Here is a 19427-nt window from a genome sequence, read left to right on the forward strand (position 1 = left end):
GCAAGAGAAGCCCACACTTCACTACCATACAGTAATGTCAGTTTGATTATAGATGTGAATATTGTGAGCCAGATTCTAACAGGTATATCTATGTTTGAAGACTTCTTTATAGCATAGGGCTCTCTGGGCTCAGTTCAGCTGTGTGTGGGTGGAGGGCTCAGTGGAAAAAAGGCTTCCAGACAACAAGAGAAAAGACAAACAGCCACAGAGAGGGAGAGCAGTTGATGAGTGTGCACAGCAGCAGATATGAATCTGTTCTCAGTGGTTATTAGAACTCATAAAAAAACTGTTGACAGCCCATCAACACTTCCTCTCCTGCAGCAGACGGGCTGTGTGGGTTTCTGCTCTGCAGCCTTTCTCACAGTAAGAACACAATGACAGTTACAACCATCCACTCTGTTTAAAGAATCCAGATTCCAGGAACTTCAGTCACTCACTACAGTGTTCACATGGGAATAAGAACTAAACTACAGTTCAAGACAGCAGCATGTTCACAGTCACAGCAGCTCAACTTTTCTTAAATGCTGTTTCTGAAATCTTCTCAGAAGTTTCTCTGTAAAAATACAATTTCAGATGGGTTTGAAGTTTCAGAGTGTTTAAATCAGCATGAGAGGATTTTAAGCACTGACTCCTCCACCGCAACATTTCCAAAAATAAGTGTTACATCTGTTATCATTGATCAGAGCCACAGAACACAAACCACTCAGACAGAAACACAAACCACGGAGACAAACAAGTTATCTTGTTGTTTCACCCCCTCAAAAAAAACATCTCTATCTGTTTCTGAAGCAGACCTAGAGCGGCCATGTTGGTTCACCTCAGGATCATAGTGTGCATACATTTTTAACATGTCAGTCGAAAAACAAGTTCAAATTCATCTCTTCGTTATCTGACATTTTTAAATAAATACTCTTCATACATGACTTCATCACAAATATGTTTTCTACATGTCTAACTTTTGTATTTCTTTGTGAAGCATTTTGTGATTCTGTCTTGAAATGTGTTCATAAATATAAATCTTAATTCCCGTCTAATCAGTAACGATACCAATCCATTTCATCTTGATAAAACTGTAATAGTTAAGTGACATTTTATTGATTAATAAAAACAAACAGCTCCATTATTTCAGCAACATTCAGACTTGAGGCCGACTGATGAAGCTGCTGTGTAATCATTTTATAGCTGTCGTAGCTTCAAAGCAGCTCGCTCTGCTGTTTGTTCATGTGTGTAAACAACAGTGTCATCAGCGTGAAGTTTTACAGCCACACTGACACAATTATAAAAGGGGCTCAGCACTGTGTGAAAGTATATTCAGAGCTACTTACAACCAGAGTCAAATGACTTGTAGGTGTCAACATACACGGCCAATGAAGTTGATTCTGCTTCTGATTATTTGCTATGAAGCCAAACTGGAATCCATAAAAACAAAGAGGTTTATAAAACACAGACACTTTGATTTTTCAGTTTATTGAGAATGTGACACTGAAAGAATTTGACAAACCTGCCACACTCTGCAGAATGTATTAAAAAGAAACACAAGAACAGGAGAAATACTACAAACAATAAAATATCTGACAGACAGCTCATGATTCAGATTCAATTTCTGTCATTATACAAGTCAAATTTAAAAGTGGAAACAAACTGTATTAAAATAACACAACACAGAATTTATGCTTGCAAATATATATATGTGTGTGTGTGTGTGTGTGTGTGTGTGTGTGTGTGTGTTTTTATATGTTGAGGATGACTCTATCTAACTTGTGCATAAAAAGATAAAATTTACAACCAAGCACAAGACGTCATAAGTGATATTTGTGAACACTGATCAAAGTGATAAATGAGATGAATTGATGAGATTTGATGGTGAGAAAAGGCGAGCAGAAAACAGTCAGTCAGCATGTGTGCAGTTGGTGGACGGTCCCTTGTTTCTGAGGATCATCAGCAGAGAGAGTCCACAGCAGTACGCCAGACTCTTCACTATCAGCACTGTGTACAGCACACAGAGCAGCTTCACCCTGCACTGAGACTGGAAGGACACTGACACTGACACTGACACTGACACACACACACACACACACACACACACACACACACACGTTGATCAGTATAACTTGGACTTTTCCAGACGGGACAACCAGCTTTACATGAAGACAGGGGTCGGCTACAATTTGAATGAAAGCTCAAAGGCTCTTATCAAATCCAACAAGTCAGGGCCCCAGCAAGCTTTTTAGGTGTGGAGCCAGGACAGTGACTTTAAATGTTGAAGTGAAAAAGGAAAGATTGGCATTGAAGGAGAGGCAGCAGGTGATCTTACAGTCAGCTTGCTGCAGAGCTGGCAGATCTGTTGGCTCTCTCTCTGGAGGACAGGAGGCTGCTGGAGCTGGAACCTCTGAAAAAGAAAAGGAGTGAAATGTTTGGTGTCAGTGCGAAATGTCAGTCCTCTGCTCCTCTGCTCTCTTTGACAGCATCTCCACATGAAGCTGAATCACTGCTGAACACAGTCACCAAGCCTTCATTACCTTGTTCTGTTTGGGCCTCCACTGTGCCCCCATGGTGCTGGACGGAGCAGCGGTATTTATATGTGCTGTTCTCTTGCTGACTGATCAGCAAGATGGCGGCGGTGTGTCCCAACTCTCTGAGCACCAGCTGCTCTCCCTCAGCAGGGAGCAGAGGTCCATTCTCCTCTTGTCTTTTCCAGGAGAAGCGGACCCGAGGAGGAAACATGCCTGAGGCCAGACACAACAGGGAGCTCTTCCCCTCCAGGTGGGCTCTGGATGCTGCTGGGTACACGCTCACCACAGGCTTCACTACCTGCTCATCTGAAGTTTGACAGCAGCAACAAGCAGCACAGACACACATTCACACAGTCAGCAGCAGCTTACAGCACTGCACTGCATTCAGTCTGATCCTGGAAACTACATGGACTCTGATCACTAAACTACTCATCAATACAGCACAAAGTTCACTACATATACTGGATTCACCTTCATATCAAACACACTGAGCAGCTACTGTCAGCATGTCTTCTATGGACACTGAAGAAACTATTCTTTATTTTAATGGACAAACTTCAGTCACTCTAATTTAACAAGAATTATTATTACATAAAAAATTGTCACTTTTACTTTTAGTTTTCCTGTATTTTAAATAACTGACGGGTACATGAATACACATATTATACTTTACTACATATTTACCTTCACGTAAAACAAGAAACAATACATTTACCACCGTATACTTTACTGTGACCAATTTAAAAAATGTATATATAAATAATCTTTTTTTTTTTTTCACAATTCATATTAATTTTCAACAATTTTAACAACACACAATCACTTGTGATATTCGAATAAAAACTGCTATGAAATGAAAATTAAGATGAAAACATACTGATCCTAAACGGAGTAACTTACAATATAATAAAGTATAAAAAATATAATATGATATGATTCCATATGGTATGATAATATAATATAATATAGTAAAGACATTTTCCTTCACAATATTTACCGTTTTATTCTTCTATATTTAATATTTGATAAACAATTAGCAATTATTTATCTTCACATAAAATACAAATTTCCCTTTATTGATTACAATATAAACACAACAGGTTTCACATTTACCAAATAACAACTTTTAAATGTCAGTTTTTAGCTCCTTCTTAATATACAATTAACACAGCATGTCAGTGTGCACAACAGTCGTCTTTAAAAATAATACTCATTATGATATTATATAATATATTTTTTTCCTTTTGAAATTCAATCAGCTGTATTTACTTATGCATACAATCTGCCAACATTTACCCTCCAAAGAATATTTGCTGTCATACATTTAAGATGACACTGGACATAATATATAGTTTTGATTTTGTGTGTATTTGTCTGTGTGTTTATGATCATATATCATCACTGATCAAATATCATTTAAATATTAAAACCACACTGTTGTGTCAAAAAGAATTAGTCAGTTTAAAACCTTTTTTGCCGTGTCGGGCATCGACCTTGTGGATTTGTTTTTTTTTTTTTTTCATTATAGTAATTTGTTTTTTGTTGTTGTTTTTTTTTCATTTCAAATTAAAAACAATAGGTCGGTACAGTTCATTTCAAAGTGTAACTTTAAAATATAAATACAGAGTCATATGAAATGGCTGACAATATGACATACAAATCATAAAAATAAATACAATATATTGATATACATATATAAAATATAAATACATATATACTGTGCGATGTAACCATAAATTGTAAACTACTGTAGTTTAATAAATGTCATGTCTTGATACTTTCTTTAAATGCCCTATTCATTTATTTAATATTGAACACTTTGGGTCTAATATATGATGAATAAAAATAATTAATTTTTCCCAAAAACATTTTTGTTATCTTTATAGCCACCTGTAACTCTTAAATCAGGTTGATTGTAAATATAAAATGCTACTAGTTGTCGGAGGATTTGAACATTTCACAAACTGAAATCCTAAATTGTTCTTACGTGCCTGGTTTATCTCAACAATCTTTTTAAATTATGTATTTAATATTAACTAATAAAGGAATAAATAATGACATATAATCCATATTCTAATAATGTTAACATAACGGATATAATCAACAAGTTAATACACGAACAACTTTGACTTTGACACAAGATAAATGTATGTACTTGATTATGTCTTTCTTCAGTGTTTAGTTATTTAAGTGAAACACACACTGACCTGGTATTAATCTCACAAATAAAATATATGTTTAGATTTACGCTAACTTCTTATTAAAACAAATCCAGGTACGGCATGGTTCATAATTAATATCCACGATAATCATTCATCAACAACAATTATAATCGAGCTGAATAAATTCTAAGAACATCTCAAACCTGCATTTAGTGATGATGCCAAAGAAAATGTTTTCAAAGCTTTCTAAGAAACAGCTGCGTTACAAACATCTGTCTGCTCTGTTTCACATCAGTATAAACCTAAATAAGGCCATTAGATAAACTTCTCTACCATCAAGAAACACACTAAAAACACAAAAAAGACAAAAAAACTTCGTAATAAAAATTAAAAGTTTAAATGTGACTTACGTGAAGATACTGTGACATCAGTCCCCTGGCCCCAGTAGTCCAAAGCATCACAGTGCTACATCTGCATTCAGTGCCTAAACAAAAACCTCATGTACCAGAAAAATGCCTGAAAACGTCGTTATGTGACTGAAATAAACATAAATCCTGGTCAGTATTATACCCTGGTGTCATCCTATGACCATGTGTTTTGTGCTGATTCTTAATCAGCTCTTAAAGTAAAGATTTACTGGAAGATAACTTTTACATCTGTGCACTAACTGTGACTTTAAACGATTGATTAACTAACTTTTAACTACTAATCTGCTCATTAAAAATGATAAACACAGTGTTACCTCATATTCCAATGAGAAATATTTCATCCTGTCCTTTTTCTCTGTCACAAGAATGGGAGAGTGTTGCAGATTGTTGCTGTTAGGTTTTTGTATGGCTCTATATCTCTGTGCTGCCCCGTACACTGTGATAAACCCTCATACAAAAACCTGACACTGTTTCCTGCACTCGAGGAACAGGGACATGTACTGTCAGCAGTGGGTAAGAATATCACAAAACTTCTATTCTAATTGACAAAACTATTTATACATGTTACACACTTCCTATTTAGCATTTCGCATTGTACATGTTTTAATCAGTTTATTGGGATTTCTTTTAAATTCAGTGTTGTTTTTTCCTGTCATTGTCATTCATGTGGTCAACAGCATCCTTTATCCAGACTGTTAAGCTGGATACAGTGCTCGGAAACTGTAGCAACATAGTCTGCTTTAGAAATTATATTTTATTTAATAAGTAAAATACTATTTTCTATTAAAAAATCTTAAAACAAAATAAGAAATAAAGGAGCTTTCAAACTCAGCTTGTTAAAGTGATAGTTCAGGTTTTTGGACATGAAGTTGTGTGAAACGCTGACCATCTGTAGCTCTGATGTGACGGTGTCACTACTGTCAACGAGCCTCCTGCTCTGAGAAATCGCCCGTAGCTTACCGGAGAAAAAGTAGTTCTGAAGATGTACGGGGGACACGTAACCAAAAGCTTTTAAGCTACAAAGAAGTATGCATGTGTTTTGTTAGACTATTTCAACAATTTTAAAACATCCCCACATTACGTCAGACCTTGCTATCAATTGGGACTATTTTCTGGCCAGTATCACTCCGCCGTGCAGGCCCGCAAGACAGCATGCCAACAGAAATCAATCAGACAGTTCATCACCACACTGTGCAGGTGCGCAGGATAGCAACGGCTAACGAAAACTTCATCGGCTGTTTCCAACAGAGAACCAGTAGGCTATTATTAGTGAGGAAGAAGATGTACTAGCCCTATACATACCTACTACTACAGCGCGAGCACCGGCTCAGGCTCACGACACACCCTCGTCAGCTGCTGATGGTAAACAGAGGAATACCAAAATGGTGCAAACTTGTGATTTCCCCAGCTGTGGGAATAAAAACATCGCCGGCTAACCCTAACCTTGATAATAAAAGTACATGAACAAAAATCAGCATTGCAATAAATGTAATACAACAAAATGATATGTTCCCAGTGGTGATGATAAATAGAGGAAGTAGTTTTTGTATGAGTCTCCTATTATTGTCTCTCACTGTGTCTCTCTGGCACAGTAATACACTGCTGTGTCCTCGCTCTTCAGACTGTTCATCTGTAGATAGACTTTACTGCTGGAGTCATCTCTGGAGATGGTGAATCTACCCTGGACTGACTGGGAGTAATAGATATGAGAACTGCCTGTGTGTATGAAAGCAATCCACTCCAGTCCTTTTCCAGGAGCCTGTCTGACCCAGCTCATAGCATAGCTGCTGAGTGTGAACCCATGGGCTGTACAGGTCAGTCTGTGAGATTCTCCAGGCCTTTTAATCACTGGTTCAGATTCTGTCAGAGTCTGACCATCAACACCTGTCAAGATATAAAAACAATTCACATGAATTTAGTTGGTAAATGATTAAGAACTGTGTCAAATCAAGATCAGGTAAAACCTTCACCTGCCCAGCAGATAGTTAAAAGCAGCAGTCCTGTCCTGTAGTCCATCATGTTAAACTGTGTGTCCACTGTTCTCTGTCCTCCTCTCTGCAGTCACATAAGTAGAGGTGGAAGATAATCTAAGTTTTGCATTGACTCCTCCTCACAGGGAGGAAACAACTGAAATGGACAAGAATCTCAGTTTGTTACAGGTGGATGTACAGGAGGATTTTAACTGTGTAAAATGTCAATTTAAATTTCATATTAACAATCAGTATTGGGGCGTTGGTGGCTTAGTGGATAGAGCAGGCGTGTCACTCCCCCTCTCTCTCCCCTCTTCACGCTTAACTGTCCTATCGATTAAAGGCAAAATGGCCCAAAAAAAATATCTTAAAAAAAAAAAACAATCAGCATTAACACATAACTCAACAGACTATTGATCCACAGGACCTGACTATGATAACAAGTCAGATTGAGAATCTCACATCAACCTGGGCCAATCTCCACACATTGACAAAAGACCACATAGAATACACTGTAATTGTTATGTTGATTTTTTTATGTTACTGTTTTTGCTAATGGCATATCTTTTAATTTTAATACAAACAACTGTTTCAAAATCATCACAAACAATAATGAAAAACATTAAGTTATCAATTTCAAGGATCAGTAAACTGCACTTGCCAAGGATAACTAAGGCAACAGGAACAAACACACTATTCAATTTCTGAAGATAATTCAACTGAATTAATTTCATTACTTACAGGTTTAATTTTAATAATAAATAAATAAAACTGTATGCATTATGTAATTAAGTTTTCATTGTGAAATTACATACAATAATGTATCAGTGATTGAAACCTCCAGGTATTTAAATGGCTGTAACAGTGAGCTGGTGTTGAAATCATTAGTGTCAGTATTAGTACACAGTGTGTTGGTGATGTTGAACTGAAGCTTTGACTTGTTTTGACATGTTGAGTTTTTGTACAGCTCTGTGGCTTCCTGTGTCACTGTGTGTCTCGAGCACAATAATAAACAGCAGAATCTTCAGTCTTCAGACTGTTCATCTGCAGATACACCTGCTTTCTGCTGTTGTCTCTGGAGATGGTGAACCGGCCTTGAACTGACTGAGAGTAGTATTTGCTGCCACTGCTACCACTGATTATGGCAATCCACTCCAGTCCTTTTCCAGGAGCCTGTCTGACCCAGTTCATCCAGTAGCTATCAAAGTCCAATCCAGAGGCTGTACAGGTCAGTCTGTGAGATTCTCCAGGCCTTTTAATCACTGGTTCAGATTCTGTCAGAGTCTGACCATCAACACCTGTCAAGACAGCAAGAAAACCATGAAATGTCAGAAACACAAATGAGAACTATGTCAAGTCAAGATGAGGTAAAATCTTCACCTGCCCAGCAGATAGTTAAAAGCAGCAGTCCTGTCCTATAGTCCATCATGTTAAACTGTGTGTCCACTGTTCTCTGTCCTCCTCTCTGCAGTCAGATAAGTAGAGGTGGAAGATATCTGAGTTTTGCATTGACTCCTCCTCACAGGGAGCAGAGAGCTGTCCCTTGCTGGTATGTGCAACTGGTTTATGCCAGGTGTCCTGTGGTGATCAGGGGCCTGAAGGACATGATTCACTGGAGGTTTTTTTACATCCTGTACTTTATCATTTGAAAACTAGCAGTTTTAGACAGTCATGTTTGCCACTTCGTGGATGAAGAAAATAACGCTGGTCATGTTGCAGCTACTGTCATGCAGAAAACCAGTCATTATCATGAGGTAAACAAAACCCACACACAGTCATGTAATCCAAAGGACATCAAACAAGATACAAATAAAATAATCTACAGCCATGCTTGCTCCTCTGTGAGGCTGTGTTTAGGCACAGCAGTGCTTAGTGTTAAATATTAATTTCAGCATGGTAACATTTTTACAATAATAACGCTAACATGCTGATATTTAATAGGTATGGCCTTAACTATGTTTATATTTACCATCTTAGTGTTTAAGCATGTTAACATTTGCTACAGAGTGCTCAACTGATGGTGTTGTTTTGTTGGCTGATGTGAAATTAAGCGTCGCCCTGGTTCCCTCGTCAGAAAGCCTATATTGGAATTTTCCATTGGATTTTGGATTATTGCAGAAAGTAAGCTTTTTGGCCAACACACGTTTATGGTACCAACACATTTGTTTGGTAAGATAATCTCAACAACTGAACACCTCTATGATGATTTTTGAAGGCTGAATGCATCATCAGAAGTAAAAAGGCAATGTTAGGCTATAAACAAACTACACCACCGTCTGCATGATTTAACATCACCACCACAAGCCTGTTAAACCGTGTTCTGTGTGATGACGTTAATTTAGCCACTTGTTAGCAACCACCTCTTCTAAGACACATTGCGTCAGAATTCACAAGTGGGGCTTTTACTGATGTATTTTATGTAGTAAAAAAAAAAACATGAAAGTTTGTTGAGCTTGTTTTAACCACAGACCTTATTTGAGGCCTCAAACCAAGAACCCATTAAAATACACAGATTTTGAGATGAGGGAACCGGGAGTGCTGAAATGTGAACTCACTTGTGGGTTTCAGGACTCATTCCTGGGGCAGTCTAATAGCTACAAACATATTGAAGAAATGAGGTGAAGAATGAGGGAGGATTAGTTTATTAGTATAACAGTGTTGACTTCTGCCAGCTAGAAGGTCTGCAGAAGCTAACCAGAACAGAGGCTGTTTCAACTGAGCAAAACAGGGATATTGTTGGTGACACTGTGTTTAAGTCTTTAAGAATGGAAGGAATTTGGTTGGAGGATAAAAATTGAATATTTTTTTTCTGAGGTTTAGGTCCCCAACACAATTGGCATGTTAGACACAAGGAAAATAAGGGTCGGTCCCAATACACCCCCTTAGTCCTACCCCTACATTTGCACATTCCCGCGAGGGGTAGGGGTGTCCCAGTTCCTTTTTGCGTGTAGGGGTAGGGGGCATAACAAGGGGTAGTGGGTATGAAACTAGCCCTTCGGAGCGAGGGATTTCAGATGCTGACTTGCCAGCGAGGGGTAGACGTCGCCATGGCTACCACCGAGCAAGAGACAGGGAAAAAAGTTCATACATAGCTAACGTTACCATCATCAGGTTGTTTGTTAGCTAGCTAGCTCACACTATCTGACGTTTGTCATCTGTCCTGTTCTACAAAATTGTCGGATTTTTCACATCACGATAACACGCCAGCTAGTATAACTATGCTGCCTTGTAATGTTAGCTGGTTAGCTAACTAGCTAGCTAGCAGAAGTCCCCTGTCGTCTGTCGTTCATTAAACGAAGCATGATGAATAATGCAAACGCGATCGGTAGGATGAACTAAACTGGAGACTCCATTGTAGATGCTGGTTGGAAATTTTGATGGCTCGCAGCTTCCTGTTTAAAATAGTTACGTATGCGTGAATGTAACCGACGCAGTGACGTAGTGAGTGGTGTCCCAGTTCCTAGGGAAAGATTTCAGCTCCTACACCTCGTTGCTTCATTTCAAAGGCCAAGGGGTAGTGGACAAGGGGGGGTATTGGGATTGGGCCTAAGTCTTTAGTACATTATAGATAATTGGTTTTCTTTCTATAAATAGTAACTAAACTTCAAGCATATGTATTTTTCATTCTTCAACAAACACTGTGGTTCAGTCCTTGAGCAAATTATTACACATGCAAAGGTACATCTCACACAAAGAGAAGGTTGAACTGTCACGGTCCTGGCTGTGTCACTAGTTTCCCTGTGTTTGGTTTTTCTTTGCCCTCTGTTTCCCCTCCCCCTGTCTGTCTCTCTGTGTGTCTGTGCTGTGGAGTGGGAAACCCCTCACTCTCCTGGGTTACATTCATTCAACTCACCTGCTCCCTGCTGCTCACCTGAGGACCATCCAGTAATCAGCCTTGCATTATAAAACACCAACTCTCCTCTCCAATCCTCGCCAGGTTGTTGAGTCTTGTGGTACAGTTACGCTTCAGGCCACTGTGGAATTGTGAATTCAACTTAGACTTTTGTTTGTGAATTTTCTCGTGGATACTTACCTTGTGTTTGCCTCTGTCACGGGATCACCGCCCACCATTTGTCCACCTGTTTGTCTTTCTGCCAGGCTCCCAGCCAGCCACACCCCTCCAACCTTGTGTTGCTTGCCTGCCATCAGCCCACTCCCCTCAGCCTCCATTTCCTGGATTTTCCTCTACGGCCACATTCATAATCTTGGCAATATAACCCCATTTTTTACCACTGTCTTTCTGAGTCTGTGTTCTGTGTTTGGGATCGCCTTGTTGATTGTAACAGGATCTTGAATTTCTGACAAAAAACCTTTTTGACCTAGTTTGACTATTTAACGTCACCATGAAGTTGGCTCAAGACTATAATTTAGTTAGTCACAAATGCAGTTATGATTCAGACAAGAACTGCATTTTTTTTTTGTTTTAATAACAATTTCATGGAAGAAATACTGTCCTTTTGAGGATTCATTTGTAATAGAGTTAGATTAGGAGTTATAAAAAGTTGAAAACTGAATTATTCTATCTCAAAAATATATACATACAGTGATGTATTGGTTATTGTAAAGTTAGCGTATTTTAAAATTGAGGAAGACAGCTGCTTTTAGATTTATTTGAGAACCATTTATACAAGCTAGAGCCTGCTTCCCTTTTTACTGTAACAATAAACAGCAGTGAGCTGGTCATTAGTAAATCATTAGTGGTCTGAGGGCTCCTCCTCTGGTGGCTTCATGTTACAAGTGTTCAGGCACTGAGGGGTTTTTGTTCAGGTCTACTGATGCTTTGTGTCACTGTGGCTCTCTGGCACAGTAATACACAGCAGTGTCTTCAGGCTGCACATTCTGTCCGTTTAGAGTCGCTGTGTTGCTGGAAGAGTCTAAGCTGATACTGAACTTGTTCTTCAGTGAATCTTTGTAATCTGAGGTGTATCCAACACGTGCTGCTGCAATCCATTCCAGTCCTTTCCCTGCAGGCTGTCTGATCCAATGTGTCCAGTAGCTGCTGAGAGTATAAGAGACCTGACAGGTGATGGTCAGACGTTGACCTGGCTGCACAGTCACAGAGGCTGGCTGTGTCAACTGTTCACACTTCACACCTGTGGAGGAAAACATGTTGAATATTGAATGAGTGTAATAAGAGTGAACAGTGATCATGCTGTCAGTGTCTCTGCCTCAGTGAGACTCACAGGATCCAGCAGCCAGCAGCAGCAGCAGAGCTACAGAGAACATGGTTGGTACTGAAGGTGATCTGATGGGAGCTTCTCTTCTTCTGCTGCAGCTGACAGCATGATATCAAGTCTTTATAGCAGACTGTGAGGAAGTTCACTTTGCATAGAGAAGGACACTGACAGGCTATAAAAGAAGGATGAACTCTGCTGTTTTCAGTAGTCAAAGCTGTGAGTTGTGTTGTGAATCTATATTTTGACATGTAAAGAAAAATGATCTATTAAATTATTAATTTAAAGCCTAATGTTTTTATTCTTCACAAAATTATGAACAATTCAGAGTGACAGTTACACTTAGGTGAAAGGAATTATTTAATGTTCCCAGTCTCAACTACATATTGGAGAACACCAGAGCTGCAATAAAAATTGTCTGAATGAGGAGGTTTTATTGAGACTGTTTTTCTGTGTGTTGAAGATGTTGAACTGAAGCTGATTCTGTGAAAGTGAAAAGCAGAACACCTAGTATTGACTTAGTTTGACATGTTGAGTTTTTGTACAGCTCTGTGGCTTCCTGTGTCACTGTGGCCTTCGAGCACAATAATAAACAGCAGAATCTTCAGCCGTCAAGCTGTTCATCTGCAGATACACCTGGTCCACGTTGTTGTCTCTGGAAATGGTGAAGCGATTCTTGACTGATGTGGAATAAGCTTTAGTGGCTCCACTCGGAGCAGAAATGTGGGCAACCCACTCCAGTCCTTTTCCTTCAGCTTGTCTGATCCAGGAGATATCAGCATCATCATCTGATATTCCTGCATATGTACAGGTCAGTTTGTGGGATTCTCCAGGGCGCTTTACCACTGGTTCAGACTCAGTCAGAGTCTGACTGCAAACACCTGGAGAGAAAAGTAGTGTTATCATCACAGAGCTGAAATATGAACCTTTTCAAAGAACAGGAGGAGTGCAGAAGTATGTATTCACCAGAAATCCATGATAGCATCAGAAACATTATACATGTAGCTGAAGTCATGGTGGAAATGTGTTGTATGTCTGGTCAGTGGTTTGGTCTCTCTTCTTCAGTCTGCAGTGAGATAAATAAAGATGGAGGAGATGAAGATTTGCATGGACTCCTCCTCACACTGCTTTTTTATTTTGACATCATTAGTGGCTGAACAAGACACAAAGACAGAGATCACGACAAGATTCAAAAGAAGTGCCTCAAAAAGAAAATATCAAACTGTTCTATATTCTGATGTAAAAAGGAGCTCTGAAAAGACTCTATAATGGTGAGAGTTTTTAGCTCTTGTATTAAATATGTTACCAGTTCATGAATTACAGACAGGTGTTTTTTTCTCTGTCAGGTTTAATGTATCTACCAGAAGCTGCTATAACATCATATGTCGTCTGGTGTCTGTAGGGATGAATGTATCCATGTAAAGGGATCACAGTGTTGCAAAGCTGCAGAAAAATAGTCATATAACTGTGGGAAATCATTAATATGTCTGGCAGTTGCATGTCATCACCACTAGACTACACTAAACAATGGGACATTTTCCACCATCCATTTACTAGTTGAAACTTGGCATGTTTCTGTGACATGCAGTTTAAATTTGCAGCAACATTACTGATGTGTGCTGACTGTACTCAAGTACAACCTGTAGGTCTGTTGTTCTTCTTGCCTTCTCAGAGAGAAGATGTGAATGTTTATTGTCAACCTTCACTGTGTCAGTGATTCATTACAATAATCCAACAAACACTGGTGTAAGACAAAGAAGGAATATGCTGAAAATGTGGTTAATGATGCACATCCATGAAAGAATGCTGCAGTATGTAACCTGACATACTGCAGTGCATTTCTTAATGCAGCATGTAAGTAATGGTAAGGGATATCTATTTATCTCTTAAATATGTGATGTATCAGTTATAGTAATGTTAGAGTATTTAAACTGAGGAAGATAACTGCTATTAGATTTATTTAAGAACCATTTATACAAGCTAAAGCCTGCTTCCCTTTTCACTGTGACATGTGTTGAAATCATTAGTGGTCTGAGGGCTCCTCCTCTGGTGGCTTCATGTTACAAGTGTTCAGGCACTGAGGGGTTTTTGTTCAGGTCTACTGATGCTTTGTGTCACTGTGGCTCTCTGGCACAGTAATACACAGCAGTGTCTTCAGGCTGCACATTCTGTCCGTTTAGAGTCACTGTCTTGCTGGAAGAGTCTGTGCTGATACTGAACTTGTTCTTCAGTGAATCTTTGTAGTATGTGGTGGATCCAGCTGCCATTCCAATCCACTCCAGTCCTTTCCCTGCAGGCTGTCTGATCCAAGCTGTCCAGTAGCCACTAACAGAATACGAGACCTGACAGGTGATGGTCAGACGTTGACCTGGCTGCACAGTCACAGAGGCTGGCTGTGTCAACTGTTCACACTTCACACCTGTTAAAAAGAAAAAATATTTTGTAACAGATTAAGAAGTTATAGAGCAAAAGAAGAACTGTTGACTTTGACAAATCCAGAGAGACTCACATCCAGCTGCCAACAGCAGCAGCAGAGCTACAGAGAACATGGTTTATGTTGAAACTGACGTGCTGTGAACTCCACTGACAGCCTGATGTGATGTTTTTATAGCTGAGTAACAAGGAAGCTCACTGAGTTTGCATAGAATCAAACATATGAAGCATCAATGTTGGTCTGACTGGAGCCAATAGAAGAGTCTGTTCAGTGTTATTGTATCTGCAGAGTGACAACAAATCACCTCTGATAATTTAATTCATTACACACTGTAACATTTTGTCTTAGTGTTAATTTTGTTTTATGGTACAAAATGCATGCCTGAATATATAGTACTGATGCTTCTGGTTTGCAGTATTAAACAGAAAAAACTTAAATGGTAAATGGCCACAAAACGGCTTTAGTGTTAACATGAAGTTAACATTAATCACTGTTTTCAACATGTTTTGGATTGTGAACATTTCAGGTTTCTATTTATCTTCAGATCCAGCCAATTCCTCCCTCTGCAGGTGTGAAAAGACAACATGGAAAGGTCTGTGGATATTCTCATTTATCCAGGTCAATTCCATTCTGGCAACAATTAAATCGTAGGCAACTGGACTTTGATTCTGGACTTGACCTGAAAATCAAAGTCCAGTTGTCTACGATTTAATTGTTGCCAGAACAACATGGAAAGCAGATGTACTTTCACATCAGTAGAGATTTCAATAAGAGCATGGGGAAATGTCAAAACACAAAACACCTGGTAACTATTTGTATTGTAAATTACAGTAGTTAGATGCTAAAGAGATGGACAAGATGCAATTTTCTAACAGTATATGCAATTGAGAAACATTTTTAATGTGCGATTGTTTCAGTGGAAATCAGAATGTTTATTTTCTTGAATTGTCTTAAGTTTTTGGAGCAGATGACAGTTTTTATGCCCAAACTACAGATTGAATTAATATGATATACTATTTGCACCCAATTACTGCATACTTATGAATGGCGTTTATTTTGGTTTTTTGCAAATGTTATTGCCTCTCTCTTTTCATAGAACAGGAAAGTAACCTTTTAGAGGAAAGGTGAGGAGAGGAAACTTCCGGAGGAGCTTAGAGCGAGGAGACACAGGTGTAAAAATATAACAGCTGTTCAGTTACAAATTAGGAGAGTTGCTGATGATGTCTTTGTACTGAGGGAAGAAAAGTTCCTGTAGGTTTAAAAAGGGAACATGGAACACTGATATATTTTAAAATAGAATATCTTTTCTTCAAGAGCAGGCAAACTGTGAATTACTGAACAACTGAAAACTTTCCTAACACGGTCATGATTAGTTTATTAGAGGGAGCCTTTCTTAAATTTACTTAGTTACATTACTTTTATTTACTAAAATTATTTTTCTTCTTCAACACAGATACACATTTTAAAGTAAGCTATTTCAGTGACAAACTGCCCATGACTTTCCTTAGTTATATCTCCTATTGTCACCATGTTGAGTCACATGGTTGCTGGGTATTTGTACAGGTCTGTTGGTGGTTTCTATCACTGTGTCGCTCACACGCACACAGTAATACACAGCTGTGTCCTCAGGCTGCAGATTCTGTCCTGTTAAAGTCACTGAGCTTGTAGAAGTGCGTGTGTGGTAAAGGAACTTGTTTTTCAGAGCATTATTTTGGTAAAAGCTTCCTCCACCCCACCGATTACAAATCCAGTCCATTGGTTTTCCTTCACGCTGTCTGATCCAACCTGTTGCATAGCTGTCATCAGTCAAAGAATAACCAGAGACCTGACAGGTGATGGTCAAAGACTGTCCAGGCTGCACAACCATTGAGTCTGGCTGGATGAGATCAATACTGTTCACACCTGTGGAAAGACAATTCAACATTATCTCCATCATTCATCTGACTATTCAGTGTTTCTAATGTGTTTATTAGTGTGAATCCACTGAAAGCTCCTCACAGGATCCAGCTGCCAGCAGCAGTATCAGAGCTACAGAGAACATGGTTGATGTTGAAGCTGAACTGATGTGAGCTCTTCTGTCCTCTCACTGACACACACACACTTCACTTCTTTATGAGGCAACACACAAGGAGGCTGATTTACATACTGATGACAGTAAAGGTTTATTTGAATGAATCAAAATGAAGATGAAATGTTCAGGTGTTGTTCTTCATCTCACACAAAGAGAATACACCTTTTAGATTGTTGAGTAAAATATCTTTTTCTAGAATTGAACTCATTAAAATCACCATGAAGTTGGCTCAAGACTAATTCAGTTATGATACAGGTAATAACTGCAGGTGTTTTAGATAAAGATGTCATGAAAGAGACACTGATGTTTGAGGATTTACTTTTATTGTCCTGTCACAAGCTATTTAAACCAAGTTGTCAGCTGAAGTTGTTTCATCACGTGACAGATTCTTATACATATCATGATGTATCAGTGATGGTGATTCAAGAGAATTTAATATGATGAAAACAGTTGCTGTTAAATTAGATTAAGAATTGTTTTTAATAAAATCTAAAGACTGTTTCTCTCTGTACTGTAACAGTGAGCTGGTGTTGAAATCATTAGTGGTCTGAGGGCTCCTCCTCTGGTGGCTTCATGTTACAAGTGTTCAGGCACTGAGGGGTTTTTGTTCAGGTCTACTGATGCTTTGTGTCACTGTGGCTCTCTGGCACAGTAATACACAGCAGTGTCTTCAGGCTGCACATTCTGTCCGTTTAGAGTCACTGTGTTGCTGGAAGAGTCTAAGCTGATACTGAACTTGTTCTTCAGTGAATCTTTATAGTATGTGGTGGATCCAGCTGCTGCTCCAATCCACTCCAGTCCTTTCCCTGCAGGCTGTCTGATCCAAGCTGTGTAGTAGCTGCCCACAGAATAAGAGACCTGACAGGTGATGGTCAGACGTTGACCTGGCTGCACAGTCACAGAGGCCGGCTGTGTCAACTGTTCACACTTCACACCTGTTAAAAAGAGAAAATGTTTTGTAACAAATGATCAAATTAACAAAAGAAGAACTGTTGACTTTGACAAATCCAGAGAGACTCACATCCAGCTGCCAACAGCAGCAGCAGAGCTACAGAGAACATGGTTTATGTTGAAACGGACGTGCTGTGAACTCCACTGACAGCCTGATGTGATGTTTTTATAGCTGAGTAACAAGGAAGCTCACTGAGTTTGCATAGAATCAAACATATGAAGCATCAATCTTGGTCTAACTGGAGCCAATAGAAGAGTCTGTTCAGTGTTATTATATCTGCAGAGTGACAACAAATCACCTCTGCTTTACATTTGATCCATTTTGCATGCAACCATTGCTAACTTTGTTTTACTGTCAATATCTTGTATCATGTACTTACTGCATTTATTAATTCATTTACTGCTTCACTTACTGTACTGACATGATTACTGTATTTGCTGTACACAGACATAAAGTGACAGCAGCCAGAATCATGTCAATTAAATAGTATAAAAACTTCAGTCTGATGCGGCTGGTTTCAATAAATTCCTTTTAACAGTTTCAGTGTTTGTAGTTGTTGGAAAACAGCTGCTCAGGAACTGAAATGTTTCACAAACTGCAGTAAAATAAATATTTCAATGGCGGTGAAAACTTTGGTAGTTTTTACATTTCTGAGTTACTTTTTGTGTTAATCAACACTGATTACCTTTATCTGTGTGGTTGTGTCACATATATATGCACATTCCTTTATTGCAACAAACTGTCAGTATTGTCTCACATCTTTTCTGGATATTTCTCTGCAGACACAATAATAATTCTTTGATTATTCTATTAACACAATTTGAATATAAAAAACCTCCCTATATCTTTTATGTTGAGAAATAATATCCCTCAGTTTTCAGGACTTCATAATGCAGGGACAAAGATGAATTCATGGTTTCATACAGGAAATGTTTCTCATGGAAACTATAGGATATCAAAAGACATATAATACAGAATATAAGAATTAAAAACATGATGTAATGTATTTTAATGTAAATAATACTGATACTAATGATATAAACAAATTCATCATAAATTCTCAATGCTTGTGCAGCCTGGAAGATACTGTAGGTTTTTGTACAGCTGCTCAACCAACTCCAGTCACTGTGTGTCTCCAGCACAATAATAAACAGCAGAATCTTCAGTCTTCAGACTGTTCATCTGCAGATACACCTGCTGTCTGCTGTTGTCTCTGGAGATGGTGAACCGGCCTTTGACTGACTGAGAGTAGAATTTGCTGCTACTGCTACTACTGATATAAGTGATCCACTCCAGTCCTTTTCCAGGAGCCTGTCTGATCCAGTTCATGCTGTAGCCACCAAAGTTAAATCCAGAGGCTGTACAGGTCAGTCTGTGAGATTCTCCAGGCCTTTTAGTCACTGGTTCAGATTCTGTCAGAGTCTGACCATCAACACCTGTCAAACAAAAGTTTATGCATGTCATGCGTTACATTGGAAGCACAAATAAAATGTGTCTCATCAAGATCAAGTAAAATCTTCACCTGCCCAGCAGATAGTTAAAAGCAGCAGTCCTGTCCTATAGTCCATCATGTTAAACTGTGTGTCCACTGTTCTCTGTCCTCCTCTCTGCAGTCAGATAAGTAGAGGTGGAAGATATCTGAGTTTTGCATTGACTCCTCCTTTTTCATAATCAGAGTCTTCTGTTCAATCTCTTCTTAAAATTCATTTTCATATTCTGGCTT

The 19427-nt window shown here is 38.8% G+C and overlaps 1 protein-coding gene and 1 pseudogene across 3 annotated transcripts; both read right to left on the bottom strand.

The window, feature by feature from the left end:
• Window positions 1–1456: 1456 nt before the first annotated feature.
• LOC144458640 (uncharacterized) lies at window positions 1457–7159 on the bottom strand. Of its 3 annotated transcripts, XM_078161556.1 has the most exons (6): window positions 7074–7159; window positions 5418–6987; window positions 5086–5171; window positions 2520–2819; window positions 2315–2389; window positions 1457–2055 (listed from the first exon to the last, which is right to left on the bottom strand). In XM_078161556.1, exons 4-6 carry the CDS (start codon window positions 2722–2724, stop codon window positions 1889–1891), a joined length of 447 nt encoding a protein of 148 aa, XP_078017682.1. In that variant the 5' UTR covers window positions 2725–2819; window positions 5086–5171; window positions 5418–6987; window positions 7074–7159; the 3' UTR covers window positions 1457–1888. The 3 variants fall into 3 exon arrangements, with proteins under 3 accessions (XP_078017682.1, XP_078017681.1, XP_078017680.1); XM_078161555.1 differs by lacking the exons at window positions 5086–5171; window positions 5418–6987; window positions 7074–7159 and having other exon boundaries at window positions 1457–2049; window positions 2520–5075; XM_078161554.1 differs by lacking the exons at window positions 5086–5171; window positions 5418–6987; window positions 7074–7159 and having other exon boundaries at window positions 2520–5075.
• A 7174-nt stretch (window positions 7160–14333) lies between these two features.
• LOC144458565 (immunoglobulin heavy variable 3-30-3 pseudogene) lies at window positions 14334–16605 on the bottom strand (annotated as a pseudogene).
• Window positions 16606–19427: the final 2822 nt, after the last annotated feature.

This window comes from Epinephelus lanceolatus, chromosome 18 (genome assembly GCF_041903045.1).
Source record: "Epinephelus lanceolatus isolate andai-2023 chromosome 18, ASM4190304v1, whole genome shotgun sequence".
Taxonomy (NCBI): Eukaryota; Metazoa; Chordata; class Actinopteri; order Perciformes; family Serranidae; genus Epinephelus; species Epinephelus lanceolatus.

Bases quoted from the DNA above. Each gene is read 5' to 3' on its own strand.
- LOC144458640 (XM_078161554.1), bottom strand. From the start codon at position 2,859: ATGTGTGTCTGTGCTGCTTGTTGCTGCTGTCAAACTTCAGATGAGCAG. The intron at 2,390-2,519 runs GTAATGAAGGCT...TTTCTTTTTCAG, and splicing joins GGAGGCCCAAACAGAACAAG to AGGTTCCAGCTCCAGCAGCC. The intron at 2,056-2,314 runs GTAAGATCACCT...TGTGTGTGTCAG, and splicing joins AGCTCTGCAGCAAGCTGACT to TGTCAGTGTCAGTGTCAGTG.